Here is a 17,127-nt window from a genome sequence, read left to right as displayed (position 1 = left end):
CCAGGGCTGTCTCCGCCGAGAGAAAAGCCCTGTGATTGAGGTTGCGGGTATTTTGCAGTTGATCTCTCCACCTGAATTGCCATTTTCTCCCGGAAGTTTTTGTTTTAATCTATGGTTGCCAATCCGCTTCTCATGAACCATAAGTTTGCTGTCTCGACGTGTTCACGTTTACTTTTGTTCAGGTGATGGGCTCCTGGCGAAAGCTGCAACAGTTCCAAAAAACAAAACAGACAGGAAAATCTAAATATTATAAGGACGGTGACTATTAATTCAAAGGTATTTTTCCGCGGTTTACTGAACATGCGGGAAAAGGCGATCTTAACAAGTGTTATTGAAATCCAAAAAGAAAATTGGGGGTAACCACGCATTTTTCGAAAATAATTAATCAACAATATTTGTAAAAAGCCTTAACATACAAAGCAATGTTTGCAAATGGACGTTTAATTATCTCTGAAAAATGCGTAGTTACCCCCAATTTTCTTTTTGGATGCTAAGAGCACTTGCTACGTTTTGCTTTCTCCACATAGTTTTGAGCCGTGCAAAAATATCCCTGTTTTAATAAGCACCAATCATAGGAAATCTCGAGATGCGCAGAACATATGCGCAATAACAATAGTAGGCACCGTCCTTAAATCGGGAGCCCATGAGTAGTTGGGCTTCTCCCTAAATGGCCTCAGTACTCAGGGATCTCAAGGAATTTGTTTAAATATAATTTTCTCTCATAGAAGCCAACTCGATTGACAGAAACATATGCATGCTTATACACCAACTTGGCAAAGAGTGATGCAAATCAGACTTGGCACAAACCGATGTCAGCTGAGATGAAAAGAGACGTCTGCGCTATTTATATATAATATTATATATAAAAAACAATAGTTTAAGGCTACGTGCATGTACTTCTTGAGATGGTTTTAATAAGCGCTGAGTACTGAGAGTCTCAATGGAGGCATAGCGTTCACGGCAAACGGTTAAAAAATGTTTTTTTCCGTCAAGGTTAACTTACATGAAAAACAAAGAAGAGTCTCTCGTTGAAAATGAAACAATGTATTTTTTGTTTTTTTTGTTTTTTTTTTTTTTTGCTTTTGGGGATTCTCTGTGTTAGTTAATAGGGTCTTAGTACACATATTGAATAGAATAAGTAACTGGTCATCAGAATGTGACTTACATTTTTGTCAAGACCTCCAACTCGGCGCAACACAGGATGAAGTCAGAACGGATGCCGCAAACGTCAGCCTCATCCAATGATAGTTTTTTAAAATCTAATTTTAGCTACGCATCTATTTTTAGAGAGGCACCTGATTGGAAAGTCGTAATGACGTAATGAAATTTTGAATACGGGCGGCGTTGGGAACAAAAACTTAAAATAGCTCTGCGAAACGTAGAAAATTATAGATTTTAAAAAAGTAGAATGGGGCAAGGGGGATGAGATGGGAGACCATCCAGAACATGTTCCTTTTGTAAACGCCATATTCATTTTTTTTTTCAATCGGAGTACTCGTATTTAACTGTCGGGAGTCTTGACCATTCATCACTTTGGTTCAGCGTGGCATTTTTTCCTATTCGTATTTAAGGAAAGGAACTTTATTTAAGTGGCGAGTTGATTTTAATTTAGCGCTGGAGCACTAATTAACGACACTGTAAAGTGAAATTAACAATCAACGCAAATCAAGTCAAATGTTGGTTTTTGAGGAGAGGGGAAACCGGAGTACCCGGAGATAACCTCTCGGTACAGAGTAGAGAACCAACAAACTCAACCCACATATGACGCCGAGTCCGGGAATCGAACCCGGGCCACATCGGTGGGAGGTGAGTGCTCTCACCACTGCGCCATCCCCACACCCCAAAAAGTTTATATAAACGGATAAAAGAAGCATCAAAGAAACGAAATGATCCAAAAGACTAAAACAGAGCTGGCTGCAAGCCTCGGTGATAACCTTCTCATTAACGAGCAAGGTGCTTACACATGATCATACCGCGCATCCTGATTCCTCAATTCGCAAATAATCGCAATTCCTCGCGTTTCGAAGACAAATATGTTCTTCTCCCGATTGCAGAGCTGCCTCGTTCGTTCGCTTCAGGCTCACTCACTGCGGCAGCAACAAAGGTTCCTTTCTTCCCTGCATGATGCTTGCCTGCGGATATCCATGGTGCTGACCAAAAGGACCGCGGCCGCTGGAGACAAGCACTTGTAGCAATTGAGCGTGAATTGTATTTTTGGGAGTAATCGCCGTATATACAATTTTAAAGAAAACTGTCCTTTTGTTTCATTGTTGACTTATTTTTTTCTGATAATGTATCACGGTTAAAAAACCATGAAAAAAGAGCCCGTATTTAAACTCCATGGTTCATAATAGAGTTTTGAATAAAGTTTTCAAAAAATTTCGATTTCCAAAGCTCCTGTGATTTCTTAATGCACCACAACTCCTTCCTTGTTGTAAAATATTGAAGGGCTTGCAGTTTATCATCGAAATTGGATTACTTGAAAAACGGAAGCTGTGAGTGTCTCTCTTCAAGATCCAATTCAATTTCCTTTCATTATATTGGCAGTGGCAGTGTTTCGGATGACAATGGAAAAAAGGGATTGGAAACAAAAAACGGCTGATAGAATCTATCAGATCGGCGAAAAACAATGCGGGTAGAAATTATCATAAGGCATGCAAATGTGGCAACGAGCCCATTTGTAAGGCACTTGTCGACCGGAAAAGATTTATTCTGCTCATCAAAGTTCTGCATTCCAGAGTTCAAGATAAGAGTTATGAGAGAGACGCTTACGCCGGCATTAGTTCTCGTGGTTACCTCAATTTTTACTTAACTGTTTACATTTGATTTAACTAATTACTTGTATACTGAGGGAAAAAAGGCATAAACAAAATTTGTTCGGCCGAGTCTGTTTAGTCGCCGTTTACGCCTACACACAATTCCGCCGTCGTGTTTGAAAGTTATGTCAAATTTTGTCATACAAAGTCTAGCGATATCTGATGCGTGCCGCTTGATGTTATTTGACAGCCATCCAATCACTATTTCCGGTCTCTTGGAGTATTTTCACCTTGTACCTCAAGGAAAAGTTCACTCTGACGGTGTGTATAAATTGACTTTATTGTCGTCTTTTACCGTCTGTAAGTGACTCACGAGCTCCCCGTTCCTAATTGGTATTCAGCGTACACTATAGGATATTAACATTGTTTGTCTTCTTTTGAATAGCAGTTCATTACAGAGAGGCCGTGGATTCTTCCTACACAGATAAGAGACCGCAAGCTTCTGGCAGCGTCCTGCGTTGCCTTGGCGCAAGCAACCACAAGATACTCCCGACAGGAAGAGGCAAGAGAAGTTAGCGATTGCTTCTTTCGCTTGCGTTCTACGCTCTTGTCCGAAAAAGTTGTTTTTGTGAGCGTGTGCACTTAGGAAATAAACGCGGACATGTTGCTTTCAAGAGCTCAGCCTGAAGAGAAGGTCCCATGAGAATAGCCTGCTCTCTTTGTTCTTGGATATTGTTGATGATCGGATAATTTTTATGTTGACCGCCCACCGCTCGGAACAAGTCTGCCCTGGGGCTGTTGCTATGTTTGTACGTGTGGTCTGATCAAGGCAAACTAACCACTTTCGTCGAAGATTGATGCACGTTCATCGATTCTCCGTCCTTCATTAAAGGATTTAGCAAAGGAGTTTTGCTTGGAGCTTCTCTCAAAGCGACGTGTTGACAGAAATTTAGCACACCACTCTTCATTAGCGCCCGAAACTGAACGGAAGGTGTCGTTTCTTGGCCTTTGCGGTTTCACGTAACCTTTTCTGATACAAGCTCTGGATTTATCGACACGTAGAATTTTAGTATCTTTACAAGCCTGCTCCAGTTATGTACCAAACACTGAAGTTAAGAGAACTCAATCCTTTTATTACCTGCGGTATATGTGGTGGGTACTTAATCGACGCAACTACCATAACGGAGTGCCTTCACACATGTAAGTAAGCAACCAATCTGTTGTTTTCCACCGCCTGAATTTCCATCTTAAGTTATTATTGAACCTGCACGGGGTGCCTATTCCATCGCCTTCTGTTTAAACTTAGTTTTACGCCATTTTTTGACGGTAGAGTTACGGTTTAAGGAAAGGCAAACCGAACAAACGCGCTCCTAGTCGACGAAGCGTAGAAAACTTCATGGAACAGTGTTTAGCATTTAAATCCACGCTCAAAAGCCTTTAAATCTTGTATGTCCTACTTTACGCGTACAGTGAACATGTTTGCTTATGAATAACTAGCGAAATTCTCGCTACAAAAAGCCATCCCACTGTAAAGTGTAAGGGAGAGATCGTCAACCGTGACTTTCTCATAAGTTCACCCGGACTAGACCAGCTTTATCACAATGGTTCCTGTCGTTTCACCTTTCATTTCTGGGGTAAATTTGGTATTTTTTAATTCAATTTATAACATGAATTTTATCCACAGTCCTTTGATTGATCTCCGGCTTTTCTATGGTTCTAGGAACCTACTGTGCGTAGCGGAGTGCTTCCTTCGCACATACCTCGCTTGACTACTCCCACGTTGAGTTTATTACAACCGTTCAAAACTTTCCCCTTATTTTAACATTAACCACCTTTCGGCTTCACAAAGGATGTTTGATACTGAGTGGCTTATATTTAAACAAGAAGAATGTATATTTTGTCTCTCGAAGTTAGATTGTCAGGAAAGGCGTTGCCAAAGATTCGTGGATCCGACCGTCTTTATTCTTCAAGTATCCAGATATTTCACACTTCGAAAAAAACCATTAAAAACATCATCTTGTGCGGTGATGTTGCTTAGATAAACAAAGATGCTTTATTTAAATTTCAATTCTCTTTGCTTCCACCAGTCTTCAAAATGAAATTGAGTTTAAACGTTGTCCTACGGAGCGGAGACAATCATGTTTCCTTTTCTTGATAGCTTGTTACCAGTTTAAAATAATTAACTATGTCTTTACATCTAATCTTCATTTATGTTCATGTGTATGTTTTGGCGAGGACCTGTTTATCGAGCTTATTTTGCTTTGCTTTCCTCACAGTTTGTAGAAGCTGCATTGTGAAGCATCTACAGGAAGACAATATCTGTCCAACATGTAAGATAGTCGTTCATCACAGTTACCCATTGAATTACATAAGGTGAGTGGTAGATCTTAGCAGCTGGCAAGAAAATGTTTGCAACGTCATCTTTACATCGGTCTCAAGAAGTGTACAAATCAAACGAATACAAGTCATTAACATGCGACATTTGGCAACTGAGAAAGCGGTGACCTAAAAACGCGAATATCATTCTTGGATGTTTTTCAGGAAAATGAATGGTCAGTCTACAACACTGAGAGAGCTCGTCTGCAACTTCAGGATTCAAAAACTGTTATCTTTGAACTATTTACTTTCAAGATTTAGTGGCCTTTGGTTTCGTAATTATATTGTAAATGAATTATAAGCAATTTTCAATGGAGATTGAATCTGATGTCCGAGTTCAGCGTTAAAACTTTAACCAAGTCATCCGAGCCGTACGATTTTTACTCTCTACACCGCTAGAAACATCTCCTTACTATTTTTGTTCATATTGCTTCATATTCACTTATTTTATTGGTCGTCTCAAGAGTCATATGTTTTTGAAAATACATGCTGAAGGATAAGTATTGGTGTCACGGTCGATTAAATCATTCACGGATAGACTAGCTTTTAACAACTAGTGCTACAAGTACGTTATCTCAGGCAGTTCAAGTTAAGTATTTTGACCCGAGATTAGTTTATTTTTTCAACCGTAATGACTGAGGATGAGGAATTGAACAATCTGGGTTGACATATTTAGAACTTAATATTGCCCTCAAAGTTAGTTATCATTGTGTGTGAGAATTGTAGCAAATATATTGAATGAACTCTAATGTGGATCATGCAGGTCAACATTAATATTAAGTGAGATATATGGAGCTGATTCAACATAACTAGAATCAACATAACCCTTGGCTACATTTATTTCGAAACGATACATGTAGTGGTGAGATTGTCTTGTTTTTAATTGGGGTTTGAAATCAAACTGGATTTTGTCACTGAAATGGGCTTCATTCTTTATTGGATTTGAGTTCATTTCACAATTTTTTTTTTCAAAACCGTTGCCAATTGATACGATCGGGCTGCATAAGGTATTAAGACTTGTTAAGTAGTTACTCTAAATGATTTGATTTGTATCAGAGACTCTGCTGTATGACAGAACAAAGAATAGAAGAACGCTACCATATGCAGGAGTTTATTTTGTCTTCTGTTTTGTTTTGTTTCGTTTTTTCTCTGTTATCGTGGGTTTTTAGTTGTACCCCGAGAGAAACGTGATTCTTTTGTCTTCCAAATCGAGTTAAGAGTTTCCTTATTTCATTGCAGTTCCGACCGCACAATGCAGGAAATTGTATACAAGCTGGTTCCTGGACTTCAAGAACGTAAGTTCTTTACAACTTTTTGCTTAATTTGTGGTGAATTTTTGCATGGGACATTTATCCCAAACAAGGCACGCGTTCACCTCACCGAGATGTATTTCTGTGGAAGGCCATTTTAAAACCGATGCTGTGATAGTGGGGTAATTTCTGCAACTGTCTCCTGTTCTAGTTAAACAAATGCTGCTTTTTATCAAAACACCTTTTAGTTTTTACGATCCTCTTGATAATACAATACAGATACCAAAATTTTAATTCCCCGATACTGAAATTCAAAGTGGGAAAGATGGAATTATAATCAGTTGATATAAGATAACGAATGTTGTACTCGTCTGCTGTGCAACGCGCTAAGGTTTGGACAACTTTGAAACTGGCAGCAAAAACATCGCAAAGGAAACAAATTCTCCTTCTCAGAATCATCTGTTCCTTTTGTATAACAACGTCACCTCGTGATTATAACAAAACTGTTTAAATGCTTTACATACGGCGCACGACTCATGTGATAACAAAAATGAGTTGATTTAAATGTTTTTTTTCCTGAGCCTTAGATCTCTATCATCTTTCCTTGTCCATCGCAAAGTTTCATTACTGAAGAACGCCTCACACATACGTAGCAAGGAAAAATGCTTTAATACCTTTATTAAAGTCTTCCAGAATTTACTGTCTAGGAAGTAAATATTTAGCTTATTTCCTGGGGATAGCAACCTTATAAAACTTCTGCTTATTGTCGATGAAATATTATTTGGGGCTGACAACCCTAGGAATGAAAAGTTCCAAATTCACATTTGGCTTGTCATTCTTTATATTCTATCCATTTTTAATTCATTGTATTGACTAGCTTACTCGCACGTTCTTCTGAAAAGCAATCATCAATGCACATTCAGTTGTTTTCGTTTACGTAATCCAAGTTTTTTTTTTTTTGCGGTTGCGGTTGTTCATCAGGGGATTTCCGATTTCCAATTTCGACATTATAATTTCATTTACACGTGTTCTAAGTTTGATAAAAAACAGATCCTTCACTTAAATTGCACTTTGAAAACACAAACACAGTTGTCGAGAAGTTAGTCAAAAAATGGTGCTCTACCTTCAAAAAAACCTCTAAACAACTTTGTTGAAAGATTCTGTTCATGTATCCCAAACGTGCCGGCCTTTGACATTTTCCAAAGTCATTTGACTTCCATTTGGAGTGTAAAATATGCTACGAATTCGAAGATTTCAGAAGATGGCACTTTTCTTCTTAGCCAGTGAAGAACTCAATTTGTTTTAAAGATAATCCCATAGACTTAGAATTTAAATCTTTAATCCAGTTCGAAAGAAGAAGACCAAGGCCAAACGAGCAAGGCGCATCTTCTCGAATATCTGCCTCTTTGGTGCTTCTCTTCAACCCGAAGAGTGGACTCTGAAGGAAAAAACTGTTAAACGAGAATTTATTGGCTATTTCTTTAATAGTTAAATTGGATTTGTCCATTCTCTTTTTCCAGACGTCATTGGGAAATTTTAGTGACGCGAAGCTCAATAACGTCCCAGATCAAAATCGCTACAAAATCAGTTTTAGTAGTTCAAATTTGGCGACATTTTTCTTGCCTTTAATTGTAAATAGCATATGCTGGCTATTGAATCGATTCCGATTTGTTTTTTAAAAAGCATCCCTGAAACATCTGCGGGAAATTCGTATAAAAGGTCAAGAAAAACAGGTCGAATTTCTCGAATTAGCAATTAATTATTTCCGCTGTTTTGCTCTCAACTAAACTTAGAGAAGGAAATTGCAGAAACTATCGTTTTGTTTGGCTCTTGATTTATTAGACAACCAAATTAAATTATGGTGAGAGAAGAGATGTCTTAGCTTTTGTTTCACATACTTTCAAAACTTACTGAAAACAAACTTGAACGTTACATGTACAATAAAAAGATTACTAGAACCCTGGTTTGAGGACTCAAAGTTGGAAAAGGAGATTCAACTGAATCTTCTACTTTTCTATGGTAAACGGAACCAGGGAATTTGCGGAGCTGCGCCCTCCGAAAGGTGCAAAGCATTCGTCAAATGAAAAAATTTCCTGATTTATCGTTCGTATGTTTAGCCTGGCCGCAAATTGTGCGGAAAAACAGGAACTAAAGACTCAAATAGCAACAAAGGAGGTCTCAAATCCTCTGGGCTTGTGTGGTTGTACCGACAGCTGTTTGTCTGTGTTTTATAGGAGAGCTTCAAAGACAAAAGGAATTTGAAGTAGCCATGTTTATGTACCGGACAGGAGAACAACAGAACGCTTACAACGCCATGAATTCGAGAAAAACGCTCGGTAAGACGTTTTTCCTATAAATTTTGTACTTTTTTCATGGATTGGTTCTGTACACCTTTTCAAGAAATGCACGTCTCAAAATTAAAAAAAACATGCTTTTGGGGCCATGATCCAAGTTCACTAAGAACAAGATCTTTGGAAGGAAAAGGAGGAGAGATGGCGAAGAATATTCAGTCTCTAAGGGAAAATTAGAGGTACCACCTTAACAAAAATAAAATACTGAGTTCCAATTAAACTTTAACACGAATTCACGAGGATGACAGACAACAGAATTGCAGCATAGTTAGATAGCATGCGTAAATAGAATTTGAAAAGAATTCCTTAATTTGGACCCAGAATTTACACGTTGCAGAATCTTAATCAATCCTTCACGTTTTCTAGATGTGTCCCAAATAGGAAAAAAGCCATTCTTACGACTCATACAATCATTTTTGCAACTTTTACAAGTGCATGTCATATTGGCGTCACATCTGTATGGGCTTTCAATTGTCTGAGTGGTTCCCATGCCCCTCTCCATTGCAAAATTGTATTTAATCAAGTGAAACGGGAAGAGTTCCGTAAGTTGGGGCAGTTCGCTATTTGACGAGAAATAGGACCCGAAGGTCGTGGGTTCAATTTCCACCCTGGTCAGAGTTTTTCTCTGTCCTTGCGTGGGCCCATTTCCATTTGCAGGGCTAAGGCTCACATGGGTCATATGGGGTAGAAAACTAGCACTTCACATTACACTCTAATCAGTTATATCTTAATGAACATCGAACAAAAAACCGTTTTTCACCTCAGCAGGGTTTTGTTTTTGATTCGTAATTTATTCTACAGTTGACAATCTATCTCCATCTTCGCCATGCTCATCAAACGAGAAAGAACATGAAGATTACCATCGGGGAGACGAACAAGTTGCCATCTGTATGGAATGTTACAGGTACCGTGCAAGTGGGGGTCAAGACAGACATAATTAATTGTTATTCGATTAGACATTGAATTTCTCCATGGTAAAATCTCCAACAGTTCTTTAGCTCAAATTTTGCGGAATTGTAGACAGTCGCTTTCGGTCCGTAGCCCCTGTGCCCCTACCCAAGGTGTCAAAATGTGTACCGATGAGATGCCATCAGAGGTAATCCTTCAATAAACTAGAATATCGTCCAAGGTAGGGCAAAATTCCAAGTTGCTTCTTGCAAACCGAACTGACCGGTATAAGTTCCAGCCGTGTGAACCCGCGTGGTTCCTGTCTTAGTTAATTGGAACCTCACAGGTTACAAAGCTACGCTGCATTTCCTCTTTTTGCAAGGGTAAGTCTGTTAGTGTTAATAGCTTTGTGAAAATTAAGTCGATAGCGTTTGTTAAGAGTCTGGATTAAAGGAAAAACAAATTCACTCTTTGAAACAGCAGCGATAAACATGTGAACCGTCACCGGACCTGTCGGGCTTCTAGATTACACCTGAGTCAATCGTTGGGTTTTCCCAATTTGCAATCACTCTGACAATCACCAATCACCGTCAATTTGTCCTTCGTTACTCCATGCCCATGTAAGTTAAAAAAAGAGTTCTGCCCATACTCTAATGATGTAATATTTATTTCCTTTGCAGGGCAAATGGGAAATATTCACTCAAGGTATCTAACTCTATCTTCTCCCACTTGTTGGCAGACATCCATTTGTATCTATACACGATGTCACCTCAGACGTCTTTTGACCCCAGTTTTCCAAGAATGTGTTGTGGGGACTTTTTCTGGCCTTTATTAATTTTACTTTTCACCGATAAACACGAAAGTTATTTGTTTAGAGAAATTGGTACTTCGAAGAGGTGGCTGGAGTTACATTTTGCTGTAAGCTCTTCAAATTTACTTATTTCTTGTATTTAATGTGTTTGCAGCCCTTACCACGGAAATATCTTCGGTTATCATCTCAAGCAACAGTGTTACATCTCAAAAAATTTCTCGCCAAGAAGTTATGTCTTGATGATCACAAAGATGTAAGTCTTGTCGTTGTTATCACTCCTTTCATCTGCTGTGAATTATAGTAAAGGTTATTTGTCTTAAATTCTGCGAGAGGACGCTCTGTATTCCTTTTCATCCCAACATTTAGGGAGAAAAGCAAACAGCGATCTTCCCCCCCCCCCCCCCCTAAAAGTGATTCAGGACCTCCCAGCCTCGCTTGTTTCCCAGGTAAAATGTGCATCGGGGACAAATTGCTGCCATATGGTCACAGCGGAGTTATAAGCTGATGGCCCTCCTGTAATTGGCCAATCAAAATGGAAAGTAGGATTTTGAGGACTGGGTTAGGGTAGAAGAAAGGATGAATGTTCCCTCGGAAGGTTCCCTCAGGATTTCTCTCAATCTTTATAGGACACTGGATTTTCCCGCCTTCGGTACAATTCAAACCCTCACACTTTCATTTTTCTCAAAAACAAAAGTCTAGTTCACAGTCCCTGGCAGTAACCCAACACAAGATGCATTTTCCCATTCTTTCGTTTCAGGTGGATATCCTTTGCAACGACGAAATTCTAGGCAAAGATCACACACTTAAATTTATATGTGTGACAAGATGGAGATTTAAGGTATGAACAATATTAAAGGAGAACGGAAAGCGAAAAACTTATTTTTAAAAAGTCGTTCTTACGAAAGCACATAAGACGTTGTAATCAAATCGCTGTGTTTTAGGATGTGAACTTACCATTTAACCTCATTGTAACAGCAAAAAGCTCCGTACCAAAACATTTTGAACGTCCACCATTTTGGAAGCCACGTTGAAGGCTTGGGCGCATAGCATGACGTCACTGCGCACATAGAACATCAGCTCCAAAATGGTCGAATGTGCCGTAATTGGCTGTTCAAACAGAACGGTCACAGATTCCAAAAGAGGGTAAATTTCCATCGACTGCCCTTAAAAAAGAAACCGCTTCTTAAGGAGCGGCTAATGGGTATCAAACGGCAAATTTGCCCAAACTTAGCCAGTGCAGCATTTGTTCGGAACACTTTGAGAAGGAGTGCTTCAAAAGTTGCAGTGGTGTAACCTCAATCTATGGCCCAACAGAACACGTAAACGCGAGTTAAACGAAGACGCTGTCCCAACAATATTTCCTCATCAGCAAAAGAAAAGCAGAAGGCTTGCAGGTGAACGTCGGGTAAATAAAGCTCCTTAGGAAGAGGGAAATAGCGCTGTAAAAAATTAAACGGTGGTCGCTTATACAGTCATCACTAGATAAATAAACGCTATTTGTGTGAGATTTTTTCTGCTATATGCGACATGCTTGTATCAAAATTAATGCACCTATCAATGTTAAGCCGCTGGGGGGGGGGGGGGGGAGGCCGGGCATAGGAGGGGGATTTGACGTTACAAGTCTGCCAGTGGTAGGGACTTCCGATCATTCGTTGAGTTCCGGGGGTCGGGACTTTTGACTTTAACCGTTAGAAGAGTGGGGTCCACTGACGCCATCTTGGCTGCTCGCCATCTTGAATGACCGAGAAAGACCGAAAAATAGTACCGCCATTTTGGAATTACCCAGAAGTCATTAGAAGCAAACCGATTCTCTGCGATTACCGATGAACGCCATGGACTGAAACTCTAAAGCCTTTTATGAGGCAGCCATCTATATTCACCTTGTGTGCAGTGAATTTTGTTTCCAAGCAAGCTTACATAATACTAAAAACGAGACCGAAATACTGAATTTTATTTTTATCGGCTCACTATTTGTCACACCATACTGTAAGTCCTCTTGTGGGGCTTTTTTGAATATTGCTCTCTTTTATATGAAGTTTAATATTTTATTTCCGTTGTTCCTGTTTACAATTTAAGTAATTAACATGTCATATTCTTTTTTCCTTCACAAAGTATGTGGTTCTATTTTTAGTCAGTCCTTTGGGGCATAGTTTCAAGTTTAAAAGCGGAAACGTTTTAGAAACCGAGTTTTTAGCAGTAATATTTGCTGTCTTAATGATTAAATATAGATAATGGCCATGAGCTATAAAAAGATGGCAATTAAGGTAAACAAAAGTAGCATAACAGTTCATGAAAAGATACCAGAATTTCCCTGTTGTACTGCCTTGTTTAGTAGTATCAGTTGAGACAGTCCTCAAAATTTAAAGTCATTGCTTTCTTACCTTTTAAAAAATAAAATGTATAATTTCTGTCTCTATTTCTGCTGTTCTTTTTTACCCATGCATTTTTGGGAGGAAGCTGGGGCTGGGGAATTTGCACTTTTTTGACCCAGGATGACTTCCCTGGGGTCGGCCATTTGAACAGAAAAACTGATCTGAGTTCAAATCCTCCGCCTATGCCCGCCCCCCCCCAGCAGCTTAACATTGATAGATGCATAAAACGAACTAAAAATAATAAAAATAAAAATGAACACTTTCTTATCTTTTTCTCTAAAAACGTAGACTATGTATCACATCTTAGATGAAGCCAATTGCAATTCACCTGAGTCCTGAGTTAGCTGCTTGTGTTGATGTCGCGACCTCTGTATCCAAGGGTCAAGACACGCAAAGTTCACACGCTACTAAATAAGACTCAAATAGAAAATATCTATTGCTTGCTCAGCGATTAAATCTTATGTTGGAGGATAAACCGAGCTCAACGAAACGTTCGAAATAAATCTCAGCTGACAAAGTATTTGTGACCATTTGTGTACATAAGCTTACATGTTATTTAGTTCTCTTGTGGTGCTCTCATTCAGCGCACTTGACACAAACCCTCGATAGCGGTCTCTATAGGACTTCCCTTTGTAAAGTGACAAATCGTTTGAAAGAGATGGTGCTGCTGTGTTATACATCTATGATTCGGTTGATCTGCCTCTATGTCTGAGCCAAAATAATATAGACAGATTATATCGCAACCATTTCGCTGCCATTTGAGCCTGCCACGCACGCCACAACAAAATACGAAATAATTTAAATAATCAAGAAACACTTTCTTCCCACCGAATCTATGGCCGTTTTATTACAATACAATACAATACAATACATATTAATTGACCGCTCCCCATAGGGGCTTTTCAGGGCCAATGAAACACAACGTGGCACACCACGATGTATTTCCTCTACTCCGCTCATCTTGACTCTAGTGAACATTGTCTTCCTCTGACTCCAAACTGTCTCGCATAGGTTCAAAAGAATAAGGCTCGATCTCAGCCATAATCGAAGCTAAATGCAGTTTCAACCCGACACAAGATTCTTTACAAATTTTGTTGACATGAATTTTGTTGGCGTGAAGTTTGGTAACCGACCTTTTGCAGTGTTTAATATTGTTTGTTGCCAAGTGAGAATACGGCGTTATTAAAGTGTGTTAAAAATATTGTCACTGAGCAGCTAGCGGTGTTTTGGTCAAGGGGTTAGGTGACGGGTTAATCAACATTCCCAGGTTCGAGTCCTATGTCCATACATTTGTGTTGTCTTTTAAAAAATAATTACGTGACCATTTCCCAAAATTCATATCGAGCTTTCAATCTTCTATTTTAACGATAAAAGTGAATTCAGAGCAAATTACGAATTATCTTTAATTGGTAATTCAAGGTAGAGAATGGGTAGAATCAGGAGTCCATGAGTAGGAGCTTGCCTCTCCCATACAAGCTCGATGAGTCAACCTTTGTGCTTATCTTTCTATTTTTAGAACGCCACGAGTTCTTCAGCTCTGCACGCACTGTTAAGAATGGCCAATCAGAATAAAGATATTGTGAAACAAAGACAAAAGTAGCCCAAACAATGTATGGAAATTGCGCAAATTGATGTAAATGTGAGTCTCCTGCTGAAGGGTTAGTTCTAAAAATAGAAAGATACGCGCAAAGGTTGACTCAAGGATACAGTGAACCTCAAGAACCTCTGAGCGAGGGGCCCTCGCTCCTCTAGAGGTTCTTGAAAAGAGAAAATGGCGGCGCACGTGAAAGGCTGATGAATATTTATTTTCTTTCAAACATCAGAGCGAGGTAGGCATGCATGCGGACGTCTCGGAAGACAGACTTCCGCTAGAACAAAGACTTCCACTCTAAAAATAACATTCGTGGACATGACATATCCCATGGGCTGGACCGGGAGCCACCCTCTCTGTCCCTTCATTTTCTCTTGCTCGTGCCTATAAATCACGAAATGTACTTACGGAAGGCCTTTTTCATCGAATTTCTCAGTCGTAAATCAGTTGCTATAATTTCCTTCACAGGGCTGTCCTTTGCTACTTCATTACAGACCAAGCCTCAAGTTATTTTAGCTTGCCTCTGTATTGGATTACATAGGAGCTAACAAGATACGCTACAAGCTTGGCTGAACGCAAATTGCAGCAGCTTAAAAAAGCTCGCGCATGCCAACAGGTCACGAAGAACGCCTACGAGGAAGTCATATGGTCACTCGATAACTTGATCAAGAATTTAACGAAGGACGACCCACATACCACGGTTTGCGACAAGCACAGAAAGTCAAATAGAGGTGGCGAATTTTCGTGGGCAAGGACAAAGTTAAAACTAGGAAAAGAATCCGTGACTTAAAATTTCAAAAGGAAAAAAACGATTCGAGCTCAGAATATAAATTTGTTTTGATAATGGGTTTCTTTGGACAGGAATTTGCCCACTCTCTTTTGAAGCTCGTGGAATTTCACACATCTGAAACGAATCCTATGAGAACCGTCTTCTTAACCTCTTTATTTTGCTCGTGTTAACAAGCTTCTCTCCTTTTATCCTTGTTGCATGAGCCCACAATCATCTTGGTCATCGGCTTTAAAAAGGAAATATGCTTTTTAAACTTTTGCAGACATGCGCATTTCATGGGGACGAGAGTTCCATAGCTCGTCAAGGTTAGCACTCGTTCGCAAAGCTCCAAAGGACCTTTCCTTCATTTTCGCCTCTCTATTACCATTAACGATACGGGTTATTTACCAGTTCTATACTTGTCTTTCCTTATTTCAAAAGTAATTAAATTCCAGGAGGGGACGGGTGCAGCTGCGCGAGTAGCTGAATTATACCGACGAATGTCTCTGTTGTGTTGTTATAAAGTACTCCGCAACTTTCTTACCTAATCACGAAAACCGAAAGCCGTAGAATGACATAACTCCGAACGCCTCGCAATTATAACGACGAATTGCTAACTCTGTTTGTGATAGAAAACAGCACTTCACGTTGAATGATCTCAGAACATGTCCCTACTTCATGCAGAATATATATATATATATATATATATATATATATTTTTTTTTTAAACATAATTCTCATTGTTTTCCCCAACATCACCTAGTAGACTTTTTAAATAGACCTTTTCGGCTTGTACATTTTGTTTTCCCAATACAGATCATGTGATAATACTCAGGAGGCTTGGTCCTTTGTTTTGTTCATTAAAAATAGTGCATGCAGGCATATTCATGCTTGCATGCCCTCATTTTAATGAACAAAACAAAAGACCAAACCTCCTGAGTATTATCACATGATCTGTATTGGGAAAACAAAATATACAAGCCGAAAAGGTCTATTGGGGGATAACAATACTACAAAATTCTAATATTAATTATCATACAAGTTCAATTTACTATCAAGATATTCCCGCTACTGTCTTCAAGATCAATGTGTATACCCAAGCGTGTTGAATGTAAACATCCATAACATGCACTCACAGATTAAAGGTCCGGTAATACGGGCAACATTTTCCTTCAACTTGTCTCGCAACATTGTTGCATTGCAAGTTGAAACCCTTTGTTGCTCGTCTTATCGCGTGCATGACCAACTTGTCTCGCAGCAAAATATGGTGTTGCAAGTTTAGTCGTCGTGTTGCGACAAGTAGACTCGAGTTCTACTTTCTGCAACAAATTTTAGTTTTGTTGCTCGTATTACCACTGAAGCTTCAACTTGCCTCGCAACAAGTTTGAATTCAACGCTTGTGATTCGGCTGTCAGCGAAGCGCTCCTACGCGGCAAATTAAAAGAAAAATGACGGAAGAAGAAGACGAGCTTGAAGCTGTTGAAGTAGACCAGAAACTCTCGGAAAGTCAGAATTTGCCCTATACAAAGACCAAAGTCTTTGGGACACCTCGTATGTCCCTTCTAAAAACAAGCAAAAGGAAAAAAGCTTGGAGGAACTGTCACAAAAACTTCAACTTATCCCCGGCGGTCAAAGTGTTTGGGACACCTCGTATGGAAATCCATTGTCGCATGTGAACTTTTCGATTTCGCTTTCTAGGCCTTTCCTCGCCTTCACTGAGCAAAAGGCCCAAAGAGACACCGGCAAGCGCTCGGCTCCCTTTCAACAAAGAAAGAGTTGAGAAGCCGCCATCTTTGTTTACACTTGACTGACCAATCATGCACGCAGGATTCGGGTTTCAACTTGCAATGCAACAATGTTGTGAGACAAGTTGAAGGAAAATTTTGCCCGTATTACTGGACCTTAACTTAAAAGCGATTTTTCCTTCCTGTTCTTTTCCACGGCCCATAGCGTTTGTTTTGCC

General features: G+C 39.5%; 1 protein-coding gene across 3 annotated transcripts; it reads left to right on the top strand.

Moving 5' to 3' along the window:
* The first annotated feature begins 2,731 nt into the window (after window positions 1-2,731).
* On the top strand, window positions 2,732-15,340 carry LOC138007286 (polycomb group RING finger protein 3-like). Of its 3 annotated transcripts, none has more exons than XM_068854102.1 (10): window positions 2,732-3,077; window positions 3,205-3,956; window positions 5,033-5,129; window positions 6,372-6,427; window positions 8,617-8,718; window positions 9,535-9,637; window positions 10,302-10,326; window positions 10,587-10,685; window positions 11,190-11,270; window positions 14,864-15,340. In XM_068854102.1, exons 2-10 carry the CDS (start codon window positions 3,851-3,853, stop codon window positions 14,909-14,911), a joined length of 717 nt encoding a protein of 238 aa, XP_068710203.1. In that variant the 5' UTR covers window positions 2,732-3,077; window positions 3,205-3,850; the 3' UTR covers window positions 14,912-15,340. The 3 variants fall into 3 exon arrangements, with proteins under 3 accessions (XP_068710203.1, XP_068710201.1, XP_068710202.1); XM_068854100.1 differs by having other exon boundaries at window positions 2,939-3,077; window positions 3,202-3,956; XM_068854101.1 differs by having other exon boundaries at window positions 3,060-3,116; window positions 3,202-3,956.
* The last annotated feature ends 1,787 nt before the right edge of the window (window positions 15,341-17,127 follow it).

The sequence above is a fragment of the Montipora foliosa genome, chromosome 6, assembly GCF_036669935.1.
Source record: "Montipora foliosa isolate CH-2021 chromosome 6, ASM3666993v2, whole genome shotgun sequence".
NCBI classification, from domain to species: domain Eukaryota; kingdom Metazoa; phylum Cnidaria; class Anthozoa; order Scleractinia; family Acroporidae; genus Montipora; species Montipora foliosa.
Note: the sequence above shows the minus strand (reverse complement) of the source record. Positions and strands in the feature narration are given on the sequence as shown.

What these genes read in the sequence shown, in the direction of transcription:
- LOC138007286 (XM_068854102.1), top strand. Translation starts at nt 3,851, where the DNA reads ATGTACCAAACACTGAAGTTAAGAGAACTCAATCCTTTTATTACCTGC. An exon ending in TACCCATTGAATTACATAAG is followed by an intron (nt 5,130 to 6,371) that starts GTGAGTGGTAGA and finishes ATTTCATTGCAG; the next exon opens with TTCCGACCGCACAATGCAGG. An exon ending in ATGGGAAATATTCACTCAAG is followed by an intron (nt 10,327 to 10,586) that starts GTATCTAACTCT and finishes ATGTGTTTGCAG; the next exon opens with CCCTTACCACGGAAATATCT.